This window comes from Cydia amplana, chromosome 27 (assembly GCF_948474715.1).
Source record: "Cydia amplana chromosome 27, ilCydAmpl1.1, whole genome shotgun sequence".
Taxonomy (NCBI): Eukaryota; Metazoa; Arthropoda; class Insecta; order Lepidoptera; family Tortricidae; genus Cydia; species Cydia amplana.
The window spans coordinates 3,916,706-3,931,628 of NC_086095.1; the positions used below are offsets into that span (position 1 = coordinate 3,916,706).

A 14,923-nucleotide genomic window follows, 5' to 3' on the forward strand; every position below is an offset into this window, starting at 1 on the left:
TAGGTATCCATGAAAAGGGACCTTATTGTCGATGGCGCTTACGGCATTATTAACGATGCTCCGATATAAATACAATGCCGCGCGACGCTGTGCGGCGTAAGCGCCATCGACAATAAGGTCCCTTTTCATAGATAATGCCCCAACTGATGTCACTTTATCGAAAAGAATTATGGCTGAATTAGCTATGAGCCGTTTGTCTTTATCTGTCATTTTGACTTATGTATTTGTAAGAAAGGGATAAAACATAATGCAACTAAATCAGGCCCGTAAAGTTTTATGAATATAATTAGTATTTTTGAACTAAACATAACTGCAGCAATTTACCAAATTGACTCAATTATCTCTGTGTGATAATTGTATATTTGATTTAATCAAATTATATTTTTCATCAAATCAAATTATACAGAGACGTGTATATTATTTTGTTTGTTATGTAATTTTTTTTTTAATATTACGTTTGATATATTTTTAAAAATTTAAAATATATTTATGTAACGCGATAATAGTTTAGTTGTAATATTATAGTTACCAGTAAGTCGATGGATATGCCATTATGTAAAAGTCATTTATACTTAACTGAGATACCGTCATACAATTGTATGTATGATTGAATAGATTGAAAAAAATATGGTGTCTTGTCAATTTGGTGAAAATAACTATGTAGTTCGCCATTGTCATCTTTGCAAATTGTAATGACTGTCAAATGGGGTTAGCCGGTCGAAGTATTTAGCAGATGGCGCCATCATAGCTTGCCCTGTCAAACCCTAGAACTGTGTCAAATTTTTGTTTTTTTAATGCCCTGGATGCCAGCCCTTTAAACCAAATCTCATAGAAAAAGGGGCAAGCTATGATGGCGCCATCTATGCAAACCTTTGACAGTTGCCAACCCCATTGTCAGTTGTGTTGTATTTGTAATACAGTCAGCATATATTAGCATATTACCTACGCATCAAAAATATTTACCATTCTCTAACAGTTTTACAAAGATATATGTATCTATAACTATATAGATAACAATTTGTGTATAAGCATAGAGAAATATAAGTAAGGAAAGAGTGGTAACTCCATACTGATGTATGATGTATGATGCGTTTTGGTAAGAAAACTGATGTTTTCTTACCAAAACGCGAGTTTTTTCGTAGTCGGCATCTAGCGTCGAGTAGTGGAACTATCAGTACCGCTACTTGACAATAATGGTAAGAAAACTTATGTATGGAGTTAGCACTTTCCTTACTTATATTTCTCTATGGTAGAATATACTTTTAAACACGGATTTTAGCGACATAGGGTAATTCGCCAGTAACTGGCCACCCTAAACTAAAAATGAATTCTATTCACATATAAACAGAATTCATTTTAGTACCTATAAGGTTTCAATGGGTCTCTATTGCTTCCCAAATAGTTTTAAGCCATAATGTAGGTATTGTTTACCCGAATTTTCGTTAGTCATAATTCATTTGGTTTAGATACGCGTCACTTTTCAGGATTGCCAAAAAACAAACCTAACCTATCCATAGGATAACCTAACGAAAATCCTGAAATGTTAACGGTCTCAGTTTTATGGCTAATGATAATATGACAAACAATACATTATAACTTAAAACTTTATGAGAAACAACGGGACCCCGGTTTCAATAACTGGCCACCCTTCAATAACTAGCCACCTTATACTAAAGTGAATTCTGTTTATAGGTGAATAGAATTCATTTTTAGTTTAGGGTGGCCAGTTACTGGCGAATTACCCATCTATTTGAAAAACTATAAGAGAGTGGCAGATACTGTTGACACGTTTTATCCGCTACTATTAACACATCGAGTGCCGGGAACCCGCTCAGCGGGTTCCCTATCCGTAGTCGCTTTCCTCTACAAAGCGGGAAAACACTGGGATCGGCTACGAGCGTAGCGCCACTAAAACGTTGGCAGTGAACGTGTTAATGCTGACTGTACATTTGTCGAGTGCCAATCGTATCCAGTGACTCGTAAGAAGTGAATAGCGGCCATTTTATTTAAAGTTGTCCCAAAATTTCCATACATTTTTCGGTCTTTCCATTCCGTGACCGCCATACAAAGTCTATGAAAAATGGTGACGGAATGGAAATAAAAACCTTGGGACACTTTTTTTCACCCATTAGGATAGAAAGAGCTCGTGATTCTGAGTAGAAATAACATAGACATTCACAAATTAAAAAAAAGTGTAGGGGACAACTTTAAATAAAATGGCCCATAGACTGGAGTGATATTTAAATATATTAAAAACGGGGTCACTCACGTATTTTAAGTCGAAAACGCTCGACATGTTTCACTCCGAGGAGTGTCATCAGGAGCTTGCATTAACGGTAACGCAAACTGTCACCCGTTTTTATTATGTTTAACATGTCTATGTCTCACGGAAGTTTGGTTATTAAAATTGGAGTGATATTGATCGAATTTACAAGCGGAAACGGTATCGTAGTTGTAACGTACATTATATTGCGTCACAACACACGTTTGGTAATAGAATAGACTATAGACCTTTGCGGGTATATTAAATAACTTCAAATCGAAATAGATTTCGTAAATAATCACTAATCAGCAAAGCGCACTGTCAGCAAAACTATTAGCTTAGCATACCTATACCAAAGAGTATAGAGTGTCTAGAGAGTTACTGTCACGGTAAATTATGTATTACATTTACTGCCATCTTTTGACCAAAGATTAAAACTGTTAGAACGCCATTTGACTTTGATCCTTATTCTTTCACTGACATGTGTTAATTTGTAAACATTGATATTAACGCCATCTAGCCAAGCATAGGACAAAGGTTATGGCGCCATCTCTCGAAAAGTTTGCACCATACCTTTGGCCTATGCTCGGCTAGATGGCGGTAATATCAATGTTTACAAATTAACACATGTCAGTGAAAGAATAAGGATCAAAGTCAAATGGCGTTCTAACAGTTTTAATCTTCTGTCGAAAGATGGCAGTAAATTTACTGTGGCTACATAGTTTACTTTGACAATCCGCCTCTATTTCAAATTCTCTTTGCCTATACTTAAAGTGTAATTTTATGGAACTGGCGGTTTGTTTACATAATTAGCAAGTCCCATAGAATGACACTTTAATAGGGTATTTGACTGTGTGTAAAATAAATTATTTTACACCATGCTTGAAATAAAGTACCTACCAGAAGATTAATAGAGAAACGTACACAGCAGTTATTTTTACACACAATTTCTATTTTAAAACCCGTATAAAACTATAAAGAGTAGGTAATTTGATTGTGACGTCACATGCTAGTGTTTCATATAAATTCCATACTAGCAAAATCGTCTTGACAGTTCGAAAAAAGAAACTGATTTGACTAGTACCAGGCGTGGCTCACTCCGCGATTTCGTCGCTTTGCTACAGGTAGCTAAAAGTACATCCGTTCCACACCAATTTTGGTGGCTAGCCATAAGCCGCGCGTGGCGCTGTCGCCACCTAGCGGCCATATCTGTGCTGATCGTAACAAACGCGTTTTGTTAGAGAGTGAGTCTTCTGTACCTAGTACTATTATTTATTCTGTACTTTTTTACTGTGTCTTTTTATTCGGTCATGATGTTCATACTATGAAATGTCATTTTAGTCTACCGCAGCGGTCGGCAACCTTTTAGCAGCCAAGGGCCACATAGTAGGTAACGAAGTTGACGCGGGCCGCACTTTGTTAATATTTATGACTAGACTAGACATTGTCGTTTGTCAATTTCACATACTAAATAGCCAGGGAGGCTCGCGGGCCGCAACTGACAAGTTCACGGGCTGCGGGTTGCCGACCGCTGGTCTACCGAATAAAAAAATAGACTTTAGTAGGAAAAAATACCCTATCGTAGACAGGTATGCTAAGCTAATAACCTTGCTGACTGTACATAAGTCTATACTCCCTGCCATCCACCATACAAAATTATAGCCAAGGAAATTAGAATCTTGTTGTATTTTCAATTAGGTTGAATTTCATTTGTTCGAAAATTTGAGTCAAAATGCTATCTACTTTGTTTTTAATTAAGGTTGACATTGTATCGAAACTGAGTGTACATTATAATGTACATTGGGCGGCACGAGGTTAGGTGACTGGGCATTAGCATCGTCGCCTAAAAAATATATAAAGATACTTTAGTGTAAGGCCTGAGTGGACGCTCGCTCGGCGACGCGTGCAGCGTGGCTGTGGGCTCGCGCGTGATGTGAGCAGCGTGCACTAAGGCCGCTCCTATACGTGCGCATTCGTTTAACATGCACGCCGCACGCCCCGCCCCGCTGCACGCACAACAAGAGCGTCCACTCAGGTCTTACACTTACGCATAACGGTCTATAGTCGAAAAGGAATAATACCTTATTTCAAAAAATCTTGCCAAAGTTTGACTAAAAATACACGCATACTTTAGCGTGTTTGTCGTGATCGCGCTAGCTTAAATAGGTTTGAAATATGAAACTTCATATGATTTTAATAATTAATTAATAAAAATTCAAAAACATTTCTTGTGTTAAATACGGTGGCCCATCGCTCTACTTAGGGCCACTTGCTCCATCCCACTAACCCGAGGTTAACCGGTTGAACCTGGAATTACCATGGTTGCCAGTATAATTTGACACTGGGTTAACGGTTTAACCGCTTAACCCCTCTAAATATCTTTTTCAGCTATAAAAAGTATGAAGTTTATATCTCGGACCTATCCTTAGTGTAAGGCCTGAGTGGACGCTCGAAGCGGAGCGTTCGGCGGGGCGTGCAGCGTGGCTGTGGGCTCACGCGCGATGTGAGCAGCGTGCACTAAGGCCGCTACTATACGTGCGCATTTGTTTAACATGCACGCCGCACGCCCCGCCCCGCTGCACGCCCAACATGAGCGTCCATTCAGCCCTTACACTTAGTGTGACATCCGACTTTATATATTTTTGTTTGGTGCTCGTAATATTAGTTTTCCTTCCGAATTGTCTGCATTTTTCATAGTTGTTAATGTTGGAGTACAATGTGTCTGGAATATTGTCGCGCACAGTAGGAAGATCGCTAGAGTATGTAGCAACGTTTAAGATAAAATATTGGGGGTCGAAAGTGACACGGGTTCGAATTTAACCCCTGGGGATTGAAGAGATCCCCAAATTTTATCCAGTTATAATTGTTATTCTTTTAAGAAGTTTGGGGATCGAATAGACCTCCAAAATTATTTAGGGGATCGAAAAGGACCCTAAATAATCCTACCTAATTTTGTTATTTTTGGGTGAAATTTGGGGGTTTTGCTACCCCATTTTATTTACCATATTATTAGTAGGTTAAGGAAGGTGGGTAGATATTTTTGAATAATGCAAGAGCGTGCATTTGAAGACCGGAGTCTTGTATCTATTATAAATAAATCGAAAAGATATTTATATTGAGAAATATATATTTTGAATTTTATATAAGCGGGATGGACCGGGATTTTTTGTGTTGTGCAATTTGTTTTCTTATGTTTGGAAATGAAAAGAAATATGCCAAATGAATATGCATGTGACATTTTTTTGTAGCGCCCTTAGGCTAAGTTAGCGCTAACCATCGGGCGATCTGTATGCTTGTTCGCAATCTAGTGGTGTAAATAAAATCTGTACTTTATAAATGAAATTAATTTCGAACAACTCTAAATATATTTTCTAAATAAAAAAGTGAAAGGTTTATGAATACTTAACTTAATGTTATTCGTGTATACAAAACGTGAGAAAACAATTTGCACCTGCCAGTGAATTTTTTAAGGTTACCTTTATAGATTATGGTTCTAAACAAATTTCATAGTTATTAAAACCTGATGTGATCAAAATCAACATACGTTTTCAAGCAAAGGGAAACTTTTTTCGCATGCCAATAAGGATCTTTTGTCATAAAAATGTCTTATTGACAACCGATAACTTTTGTCTGTAAACTTCACATGTTTGAGTCGATGTAAGTAAAAGACATTTATAACGGTTACATACGATTCAAAATTAAATGTTTTAATAACAATACCAAACCGTTAAATACGTGTATATTACTATAAAAATATAATTGTTATTTTTTTAAGCGTTGGAGGTTGAAAAGACCTCCAAAACCATTTGGAGATCGAAAGAGACCCTAATTTTTTTTTGTTAATTATTTTGAATTTAATCTTTAGAAATACGTTTACAAATTAATAAATCTATGGGATAACCTTAAAACTACTGGAGTTGTGCGCTCTTTACTGACCAAAGCTGTGAAATTCGACGCAAAGATCGTTAATTATAAATAATATATGAATACACACATTTTATTTAAAGAAGACACACTTTCTAGATAGATTTTAGTACCTGCTTGTTGCTATCTCTATTGCACGTGCATAATTATATAGCTGTCAAACTCGCACAGTGACATTGACAGCTGACATGATGGGCGGGACAGCAATATAAACTAGTATGCGCGTGCAATAGAGATAGCAACAGTCGTGTAAATGTATGAAAATCTATCCGGAAAGCGTCTCTGCTTTACAGATAATACGCAGGTTATACTTTAAAAGTACTGTTGTTAAACTGAGCTGGCTATAAATAATGGCGTACTTTTTCTTGTCTATGACTATTTTTTTCTTTTTTTTTCTTGTCAGAAGCCGAGAAGATTATATATTAAATAAAATGTGTGTATGGGTCTCGTTTCATATACGAATCGGCTCGCTCGGACAAATATTGCTTAGTTACTTAACGTAAAAATATATTCGTCATATTTTTTTTATATTACCTATTCACGCTAGGCTGTGATTTTAGAACTTATTAGTATTTTTTGTATTTTTTTTCTTAATCATGTGGCAACATGAATGAGACTAAGAAAAAATTTAATTGGTCCCTAGCTGAAGCGGCCGAGGTGCTCAAAAATATCCGAACACGCACTCTAGCGCCTTGACAATACATAGAGGCGTGTTCAGATATTTGTGAGCATCTCGGCCGCTCAGATATATCTGATGGCGACTATACCATCTATACCAAAAGTGGTATAATGAATTGAATTAGCTTTCAATGTTTTTTTTTTTTTACTTTTATGTTTTTTTTTGCTATATTTGGTGATGGTGGCCCGTTTGTATATGAATCGTGTAGGATAGAAGGAATAGAGTAAAGAATGCTAGTAATACAATCTTTTGTTTATATATTTTTTACAGCAGTGGCCATTTTCAAATAAAATAAGTGAAAAATTGTTTTCGAGTTTCATTGGTAACCTACCCTTCTAAATAATCTAAAGCAGGGGTCACTAAATAGCGGACCGCGTCCGGACCGAATTTTTTTTTGCTTATTTAATTAACTCGAGTAGAAACGGACCGCAATGGTCATATTATTTTAAAAACTGGGCCGTGATGAAACTAATTGGTGACCCCTGATCTAAAGTACCGATATAAATAAGGTCGTGACGTCGTTTCTTTTCTTCAAGTTTGCTGTTAGTAGGGTTTTTGCAATACAACATTATTAGTTACATATTTGTTTTACAAGGGGGCAAGGTAGTTGTTTTACCTCGTGCTAATATTGATACCCGAGCAAGCGAATGATTCTAAAATTGAACCCCGAGCGTAGCGAGTGGTTCTAAAAATGGAATCTTGAGCGTTGCGAGGGTTTCAAGACTTTCAAGGCATAAGGGTTAAACAAATGTTGCCACCGAGTGAAACACAACATTTTTCACCACACCAACCCGAAGCAAATATTAAATGTAAAAATATCAAACAAAATCAAATTCAAATGAATGTTATTAAATATTTATCATCCAAAATCATCATTTGAAAGTCAATTCTACAGCAAACATAAGAAAACAATCAAAATTTGCATTTGATTACTTTGCCTGACATGTGAATTACTGATAGCAAAGTGCAACTTTGCTGTCCGTTTTTGAAGTGCAAAGTAAGCCTTTCCGAGGGTGTGGTGAAAAGATTATTGAATCTACCCTCATGCAATTCAACGTTATAAATGATAATATATACCAGGGATGTTGCGAACATTCGCAACCGCGGAACTTCCGCATTATTTTCAACATCCGCATCCGCATAAAATCGATGCGGAGATTATGCGGATGCGGATGTCGAACAAATCGGTACAGGAACGTCTTAGCGGCGGCGTAAGTGCTAGGTAATTTAGTCATTAGGTACCTATAACGAAATCTTCTAGATCCAGAAAAGTCGGCCAAGTTACTGTTTATTAAATATAACGCACCTATATTCTTGCTCAAATACTAAACGATTCGATTTTTTTTAATAAAAAAAATACTAAAAATGTAATATTTGACGTTTTCTAAGTACCTAATCCGCGGATGTCAAAAAATCTGCATCCGCAACATCCCTGATATATACCTATGTATTTACTGACATATGGGGTACAGAGAATTAATAGCCATCACCATTAATATGCACACTAGCTGTATGCGGGGGTCAGAGATCACGAACATGAATATTCCCTTTTTATTTGGTTTACATTTAAATAATCAGCCGGTATTATTCTGTAGTGGTCAAAGACATTTCTTTTTAGGGTTCCGTACCCAAAGGGTAAAAACGGGACCCTATTACTAAGACTCCGCTGTCCGTCCGTCTGTCACAGGCTGTATCTCACGAACCGTGATAGCTAGACAGTTGAAATTTTCACAGATGTATAATTTCTGTTGCCGCTATAACAACAAATACTAAAAACAGAATAAAATAAAGATTTAAGTGGGGCTCCCATACAACAAACGTGATTTTTGACCGAAGTTAAGCAACGTCGGGCGGGGTCAGTACTTGGATGGGTGACCGTTTTTTTGCTTGTTTTTTTTGTTTGTTTTGCTCTATTTTTTGTTGATGGTGCGGAACCCTCCGTGCGCGAGTCCGACTCGCACTTGGCCGGTTTTTTAAGTTTGTATGTAGTTTTAAAAATAATAAGTAAAAACATATTGAGAGTCCTCACACGTGGATTTACTTTCAGAGATTTTATGAACGCTAGACAGCTGGTAATAGAAAAAACCGGCCAAGTGCGAGTCGGACTCGCGCACGGAGGGTTCCGCACCATCAACAAAAAATAGAGCAAAAAGATCGTGTTTGTTGTATGGGAGCCCCCCTTAAATATTTATTTTATTTTTCGTATTTGTTGTTACAGCGGCAACAGAGATAGGTACATCATTTGTGAAAATTTCAACTGTCTAGCTATCGCGGTTCATGAGATACAGCCTGGTGACAGACGGACGGACAGCGAAGTCTTAGTAATAGGGTCCCGTTTTTTACCCTTTGGGTACGGAACCCTAAAAATCGACCAAGACCATGTCGGGTCATGCTAGTCTGGTAGAGTGACCAGGCCCCAATTTCACCACGGTGACAGGCGCGACAATTGTAAAACATCACTGTTGCTGATGTCACAGGCATCCATGGGCTACGGTTACCGCTTACCATCGGGTGGGCCGTATTCCTGTTTGCCACCATCAGTGTGTAAAAAACTTTATTATATCGGAAAAAACAGATATTTCTCTTACCAAGTTTCTGACAATTGTCACAAGAAACACGACAATTGTCACATAATTCCGACACAGAACTCATTTCCTGTCAAGAATTGCCGACAATTCTTTTAAATCTTGTGACAATTGTCAGAAACTTGGTAAGAAAAATATCTGTTTTTTTTTTTTCGATATAATAAAGTTTTTTTAAATAATGATGTTAATTACAATTGTCGCACCTGTCACCGTGGTAAAATTGGGGCCTGGACATGACGTCAAGTCTGTGTTATATTATTTAGTGGGGGATGTAAGTGCAGTGAGTAGGCACTTTTGTCTCAGGCGATGCCGTTTGGCGCGATTGCTACTAGGTATCACAAAAATGAAAAACTTTGCCGAGCTTCAAACACAGCGTCTGGTTGACGTATGGTGACCGAAGAATTGGCGGCTTCCAATCAGCATTGCGATACAACGAGGAAATGCCGCCAGCATCCTTGGTACAATGCCTCAAGGGCCTATTTTAGATTTAAGCTAGTTATTCATTTAGTTTTGTATTCGTACAGTTACCTCTATTATGTATTTAATATGTAAAAAACCAGGATTATATATTCTGCTTCGCAAGGAAGGTCACTGCCAACTCATGGTCTAAGAACAATTATTATATCATATTGTATAAAGCACCTTTAAACATATAAAAAGTTTAGGTATAAAACAGGGATGTTACGAATATCCGCATCCGCAACCGCGGAACTTTCGCATTATTTTCAACATCCCCATCCGCATAAAATTGATGCGGAGTTTAATTCGGATGCGGATGTGGAACAGGTCGGTACAGGAACGTCTTAGCATCGGCGTAAGTGCTAGACTGCTAGGTAATTTAGTCATTAGCCATTAGCCAAAAAACCTATTAGAAATGAGCAGTCAAGCGTGAGTGGGACTTAATGTACGGAACCCTTGGAACGCGAGTCCGACTCGCACTTGGCCGGTTTTTTGAAATAAAAATTATACTATTATGTAATATTTGACGTTTTTTATGTACCTATCTTGACATCCGCATACGCATCCGCGGATGTGAGCCTTTAAAAATCCGCATCCACATCCGCTACTGCGGATGTCAAAAAATCGGCATCCGCAACATCCCTGGTATAAAAGCAATGGCTATGACGACCGTTATTTCGCGTAAGTACCTAGACTTAAGTTTTTATTTATAATTCATCATCAACCAGCCAAGGTTCCGTTACTTTTTAAGTACATAATTATTCAATACGACTAAGAATATAAATTAAAAGTCAAAAGTCAGTCATTTACACAAATATAACTAGCGAACGGGCCCGCTGTTTGAACACCCCTGCCTCGATTCCTTCGAGTACCCACAATAGTTTGGATTGACAGTTGTTCCTGAACCATTCTGTGTAACGGTAGTGTCTGAAAAAAAAAACATTGTGAGTACCTTACCTTATCTATTTGTTAAGTCAATGTGTAGCTAAATTGTGTTTTTTTTTAGTTTTGTCCGATCGATATTTAAATTGATATTCAGAATTAAAGTGAGCGTGTGTGTGTAATCCGATTACCGTGTTATGGTTACACTTTTTCTGAGTTTAACTCCGTTTTTCTTTGCATATGCATTTGTGCATTTATCATTCAGTATTAATTGGAAACCAAAATGCCGCTACTTCTTACAGTTCAACGGCACTTACGACGTTTTCCAAACCAGACGGAGGTTATAACATATTAATAAGCCATTTGTACGGGCCGCGCGCGCGACCTTAGAATTGTGACCATAAAATTAAACATTATACTTGTATGAAGGCTTTAATATAACTGTCTCACAAAGGATGAGATCTTTTGTTGATTAATACAAAGATCTCATTAATATGGATGCACAGTTCTTGAATTTAACGTCGTGTGAGTTCAGATAGATTCGGAATTTTCATGTAGCAAAATCGATATCTCCGGCTTGCCTGCGAATATAATATTTTGATGTGCCGTCACTGGTAGGCGTGTTAAGCGTATTAGTCAATTTTTACGCCCTTCCAGAGCCGAATGACTTGAATTTTATTAACAACTACGATGATTGATCCTTTGATAGAAAAGGTTTAGGCATCAAAAATGAAAAAAAAAGTTTTTTGCTGATTGAAATAACGGAATTTCTCTTTCCGTTTACCTAAATAGGTACACAAAATTATAATAAATAACTATATGTATACATTTAGGTATACCTTTTATTCCAGAAACCGATGACACTAACTGTTTTTGTCTTAAACACAAAAAATATGGTTGTCTGTAAAGTCGGTTTAACACGATAAATTTGCGTGATACCTAACGTCATAAGAAAACATTGATGAAAAGTTGCATACTTTAATACGTTACCATGGAGATCTGTCCACAACGTTACCATGGAGATCTGTCTTACCCTTACCACGCTCAAGATTCTAAATTAGATTAAATTATAGAATCTTTCGCTTGCACGGGACTCAAAATAAGCACTCGAAGAAATATCAATCTTTGATCTCTTGTTGTACAAATAACTATTGTATTCTTCTACCTAAGCCTTTTCCCATTATCTGGGGTCGGCTCTCCTTGTCCTCTTTCTCCACACAGGACGATTTTGTGCAGTTCCGGCATCAATATTTGTGTTTTTCAGGTCATTTTGGACCGTTGTCAGCCAAGTAGCAGGGCGTCTTCCACGGCCCCGTTTCGTCATTGGTAGATCCAATGCCACTCGCACCATGTGATCAGAAGGCCGTCTGAGTACGTGGCCGTACCAGCGTAGTCGCTTTTCCTTTAGCTTTTCTTCAATAGGAGCGATTTTAAAACTGCCTCTCACGTATTCGTTGCGGATCCTATCCCTCCGGGTGACTCCAGCTGACCAGCGAAGTATGCGCATCTCTGTTGTATGCAGTTTTTGAACGTGTTGTTTTGTTGATGCCCAGCATTCAGTTCCATAAAGTATGGCGGGTCGTACTGCGGTTTTATATAATTTACCCTTTATTTTTAAAGGCATTCTGTTATCACACATAACACCGGTCAACTGCCTCCACTTCATCCAGCCTACTGTGGTTCTATGGGTTACGTCTCTATCAATTTTACCATCGTTGCTGATTATCGACCCCAAGTATTTAAATTCTTTCACTGTAGATAGTGGGACATCATTTATGTAGAGCTTGATTGAGTTGGGATCTGTTGTACCGTTAAATAAACATGACATGTGTTCTGTTTTCTTACGGCTTACTCTCAAACCATTTTCCTCTAATGATTTAGTCCAAAGGTCTAGTTGATTTTGGAGGTCTTTGACACTATCTGATATTAGGGCGACGTCATCCGCATACAAGATGTTCCATGGCACTGGTTTTTGGTGAGCTCTTGTTAGGTAATCTATGGTGACGTTAAATAATAAAGGACTTAATATTGACCCTTGGTGCACTCCGTTGCATATTTCAAACTTTTCACAAGTTCCCGCTGGGCAAACTATCTGGGTGGTGACATTGGTATACATATCTTGAATTAATGCTATATACTGTTCAGGTACTTCATGGAATCTCAATGCTTCCCAGATAAGTTCGCGCGGGACATGATCGAAGGCCTTTTCTAGATCTATAAAGACCATATGCAAATTAGTGTTGTTGGCCTTAGCTTTTTCCACCAATATTCGAATGGCCTGAATCGCGTCGGAAGTGCTCCTTCCAGCAACAAAGCCACATTGATTTTGAGTCAGCTGTACGATATCTTTTAGTCTGTTATTTAATATGCGTTCCCACGTTTTGAACGTATGTGACATCAGTTTAATAGCTCTAAAATTGTTGCAATCCCTAATGTCTCCTTTCCCTTTATAAAATGGGACTAAGAAACTGTTACGCCAGGCCTCTGGTATGGGAAGATTTTCTACCATCAATTTATTAAAGAGTATGCACAACCAGGACAGTCCAGTGCTTCCAAGCCTTTTCCAAATCTCCGCTGGGATTTCGTCGGGGCCGACGGCTTTATTGTTTTTCATATGTTTTACGGCTAATTTGACCTCTTCCAATGTGACAGGAGGAAGTGGTCCGATAACAGTTCGTGGAGTATTTATGGTCACGGTTCTTGGATGTGAGACATTAAGTAAATGTTTATAATATTCGGCCCATCTAGTTTTGATATCTTTATCAGAAGTAAGTAAATTATTATTATTACTTTTAATGTATTTAACGTTATTGAAGTCTTTAGTATTATTATGCCTAATTTTTGCAATTCTATGTATATCTAATTCGGTTTTAGCTGACTCTAGTTCTTCGTACATATCTCTATCGGATTCCGCTTTAGCTATTGCAACTTGCACTTTTGCCCTCTTCTTCGACTCTTTGTATTGGTTACGATCACAGTCATTTCGGGAGATCTGCCAGGCTTTAAAGCGTTCTTTCTTCTCTGCTATGGCGGCCTTAACACTGTCGTCTCGCCACCACCGAGTGTCTCTAAAGGGTCCCTTCCTGGATTTAGTTCTTCCTAAATGTGTCTCAGCGGCTGTAATGCAGAAAGATTGAAAATCCTTCCATATTTCGTTTGGTGAGGATACTGTTGAGTCAGTTGTATTAATTTTATCACCTATTTCCAAAAGAAGTCGCTCTCCCTCTGGTTTATTTAGAGACCTCCATTTGAGTTTTGGTGTCAATCTTCTACTATCTTTAAGAGGAGTTGGTAGTCTGTATACCGTGACCAGGAGTCGGTGTTGTGTGGTTAGTGGTTCTCCCGGGATTACCTTTGAATCTTTATAATACTTTAAGTGTGACCGCCTTGTAATTGCGTAATCAATTTGTGTCGAATGTCCTCCACTGTGATATGTTATTAGGTGGGTATCTTTCTTTTTAAAGAATGTATTGATTACAGCTAAATCATATCCAGCTGCAAGATCCAAAATCCTTTCACCGTCAGTGTTTCTGGTGCCAAACCCGAAACCACCGTGACATCTTTCGTAGCCATCCTGATTTTTCCCTACATGGCCATTTAAGTCTGCTCCTATATGTATAGATTCCTCTTGCGGTATATCAAGTAGAAGAGTCGACAGATCATCCCAGAAAGTTTCCTTCTCAGCATCCGCGCAGTTTGTTTGAGGTGCGTAGGCACATATTATGTTGAAACATGGCTGCTTGTCTAAAGCAATTTTAACTGACATCAGCCGGTCGCTGACTCTTTGGACGTTGACTAGTCTGGAACACAATGCTTCAGAAAGTACGATGCCTACGCCATTTTTACATACGATTCCATGGTAAAGTAGCTTGTATCCATTTCCAATAAGTTTTGATTTAGAGCCCCGCCACTTGGTCTCCTGCACACAGCATGCGTCTATACATCGTCGTTTTAAAACGTCACTTAGTTCGGCGCTTCTGCCGTTCATTGATCCAATATTCCATGTAGATAATCTCAGACTTCGTATTTCGCATGTGTAACATTGACCGTCGCTTACGGGGGACGCCCTAGCATTTAATCTCTTTCTCTTTGTGGCACTTTTCATATTTAGGACAAGGATGATGAAATGGC

General features: G+C 38.1%; 2 protein-coding genes across 2 annotated transcripts in view; one reads left to right on the top strand and one right to left on the bottom strand.

Annotated features, from left to right (window-relative positions):
* The first annotated feature begins 10,837 nt into the window (after positions 1-10,837).
* Positions 10,838-14,923, top strand: part of LOC134660466 (fatty acyl-CoA reductase wat-like) — a 57,815-nt gene continuing 53,729 nt past the window's right edge. The window contains exon 1 of the mRNA XM_063516221.1: positions 10,838-10,854. The gene's annotated coding sequence lies outside the window, so the exon portion shown is untranslated. The remainder of the gene's footprint in view (positions 10,855-14,923) is intronic.
* On the bottom strand, positions 11,941-14,780 carry LOC134660405 (uncharacterized). The gene has a single exon (XM_063516143.1). It carries the CDS (start codon positions 14,778-14,780, stop codon positions 11,973-11,975), a length of 2,808 nt encoding a protein of 935 aa, XP_063372213.1. The 3' UTR covers positions 11,941-11,972.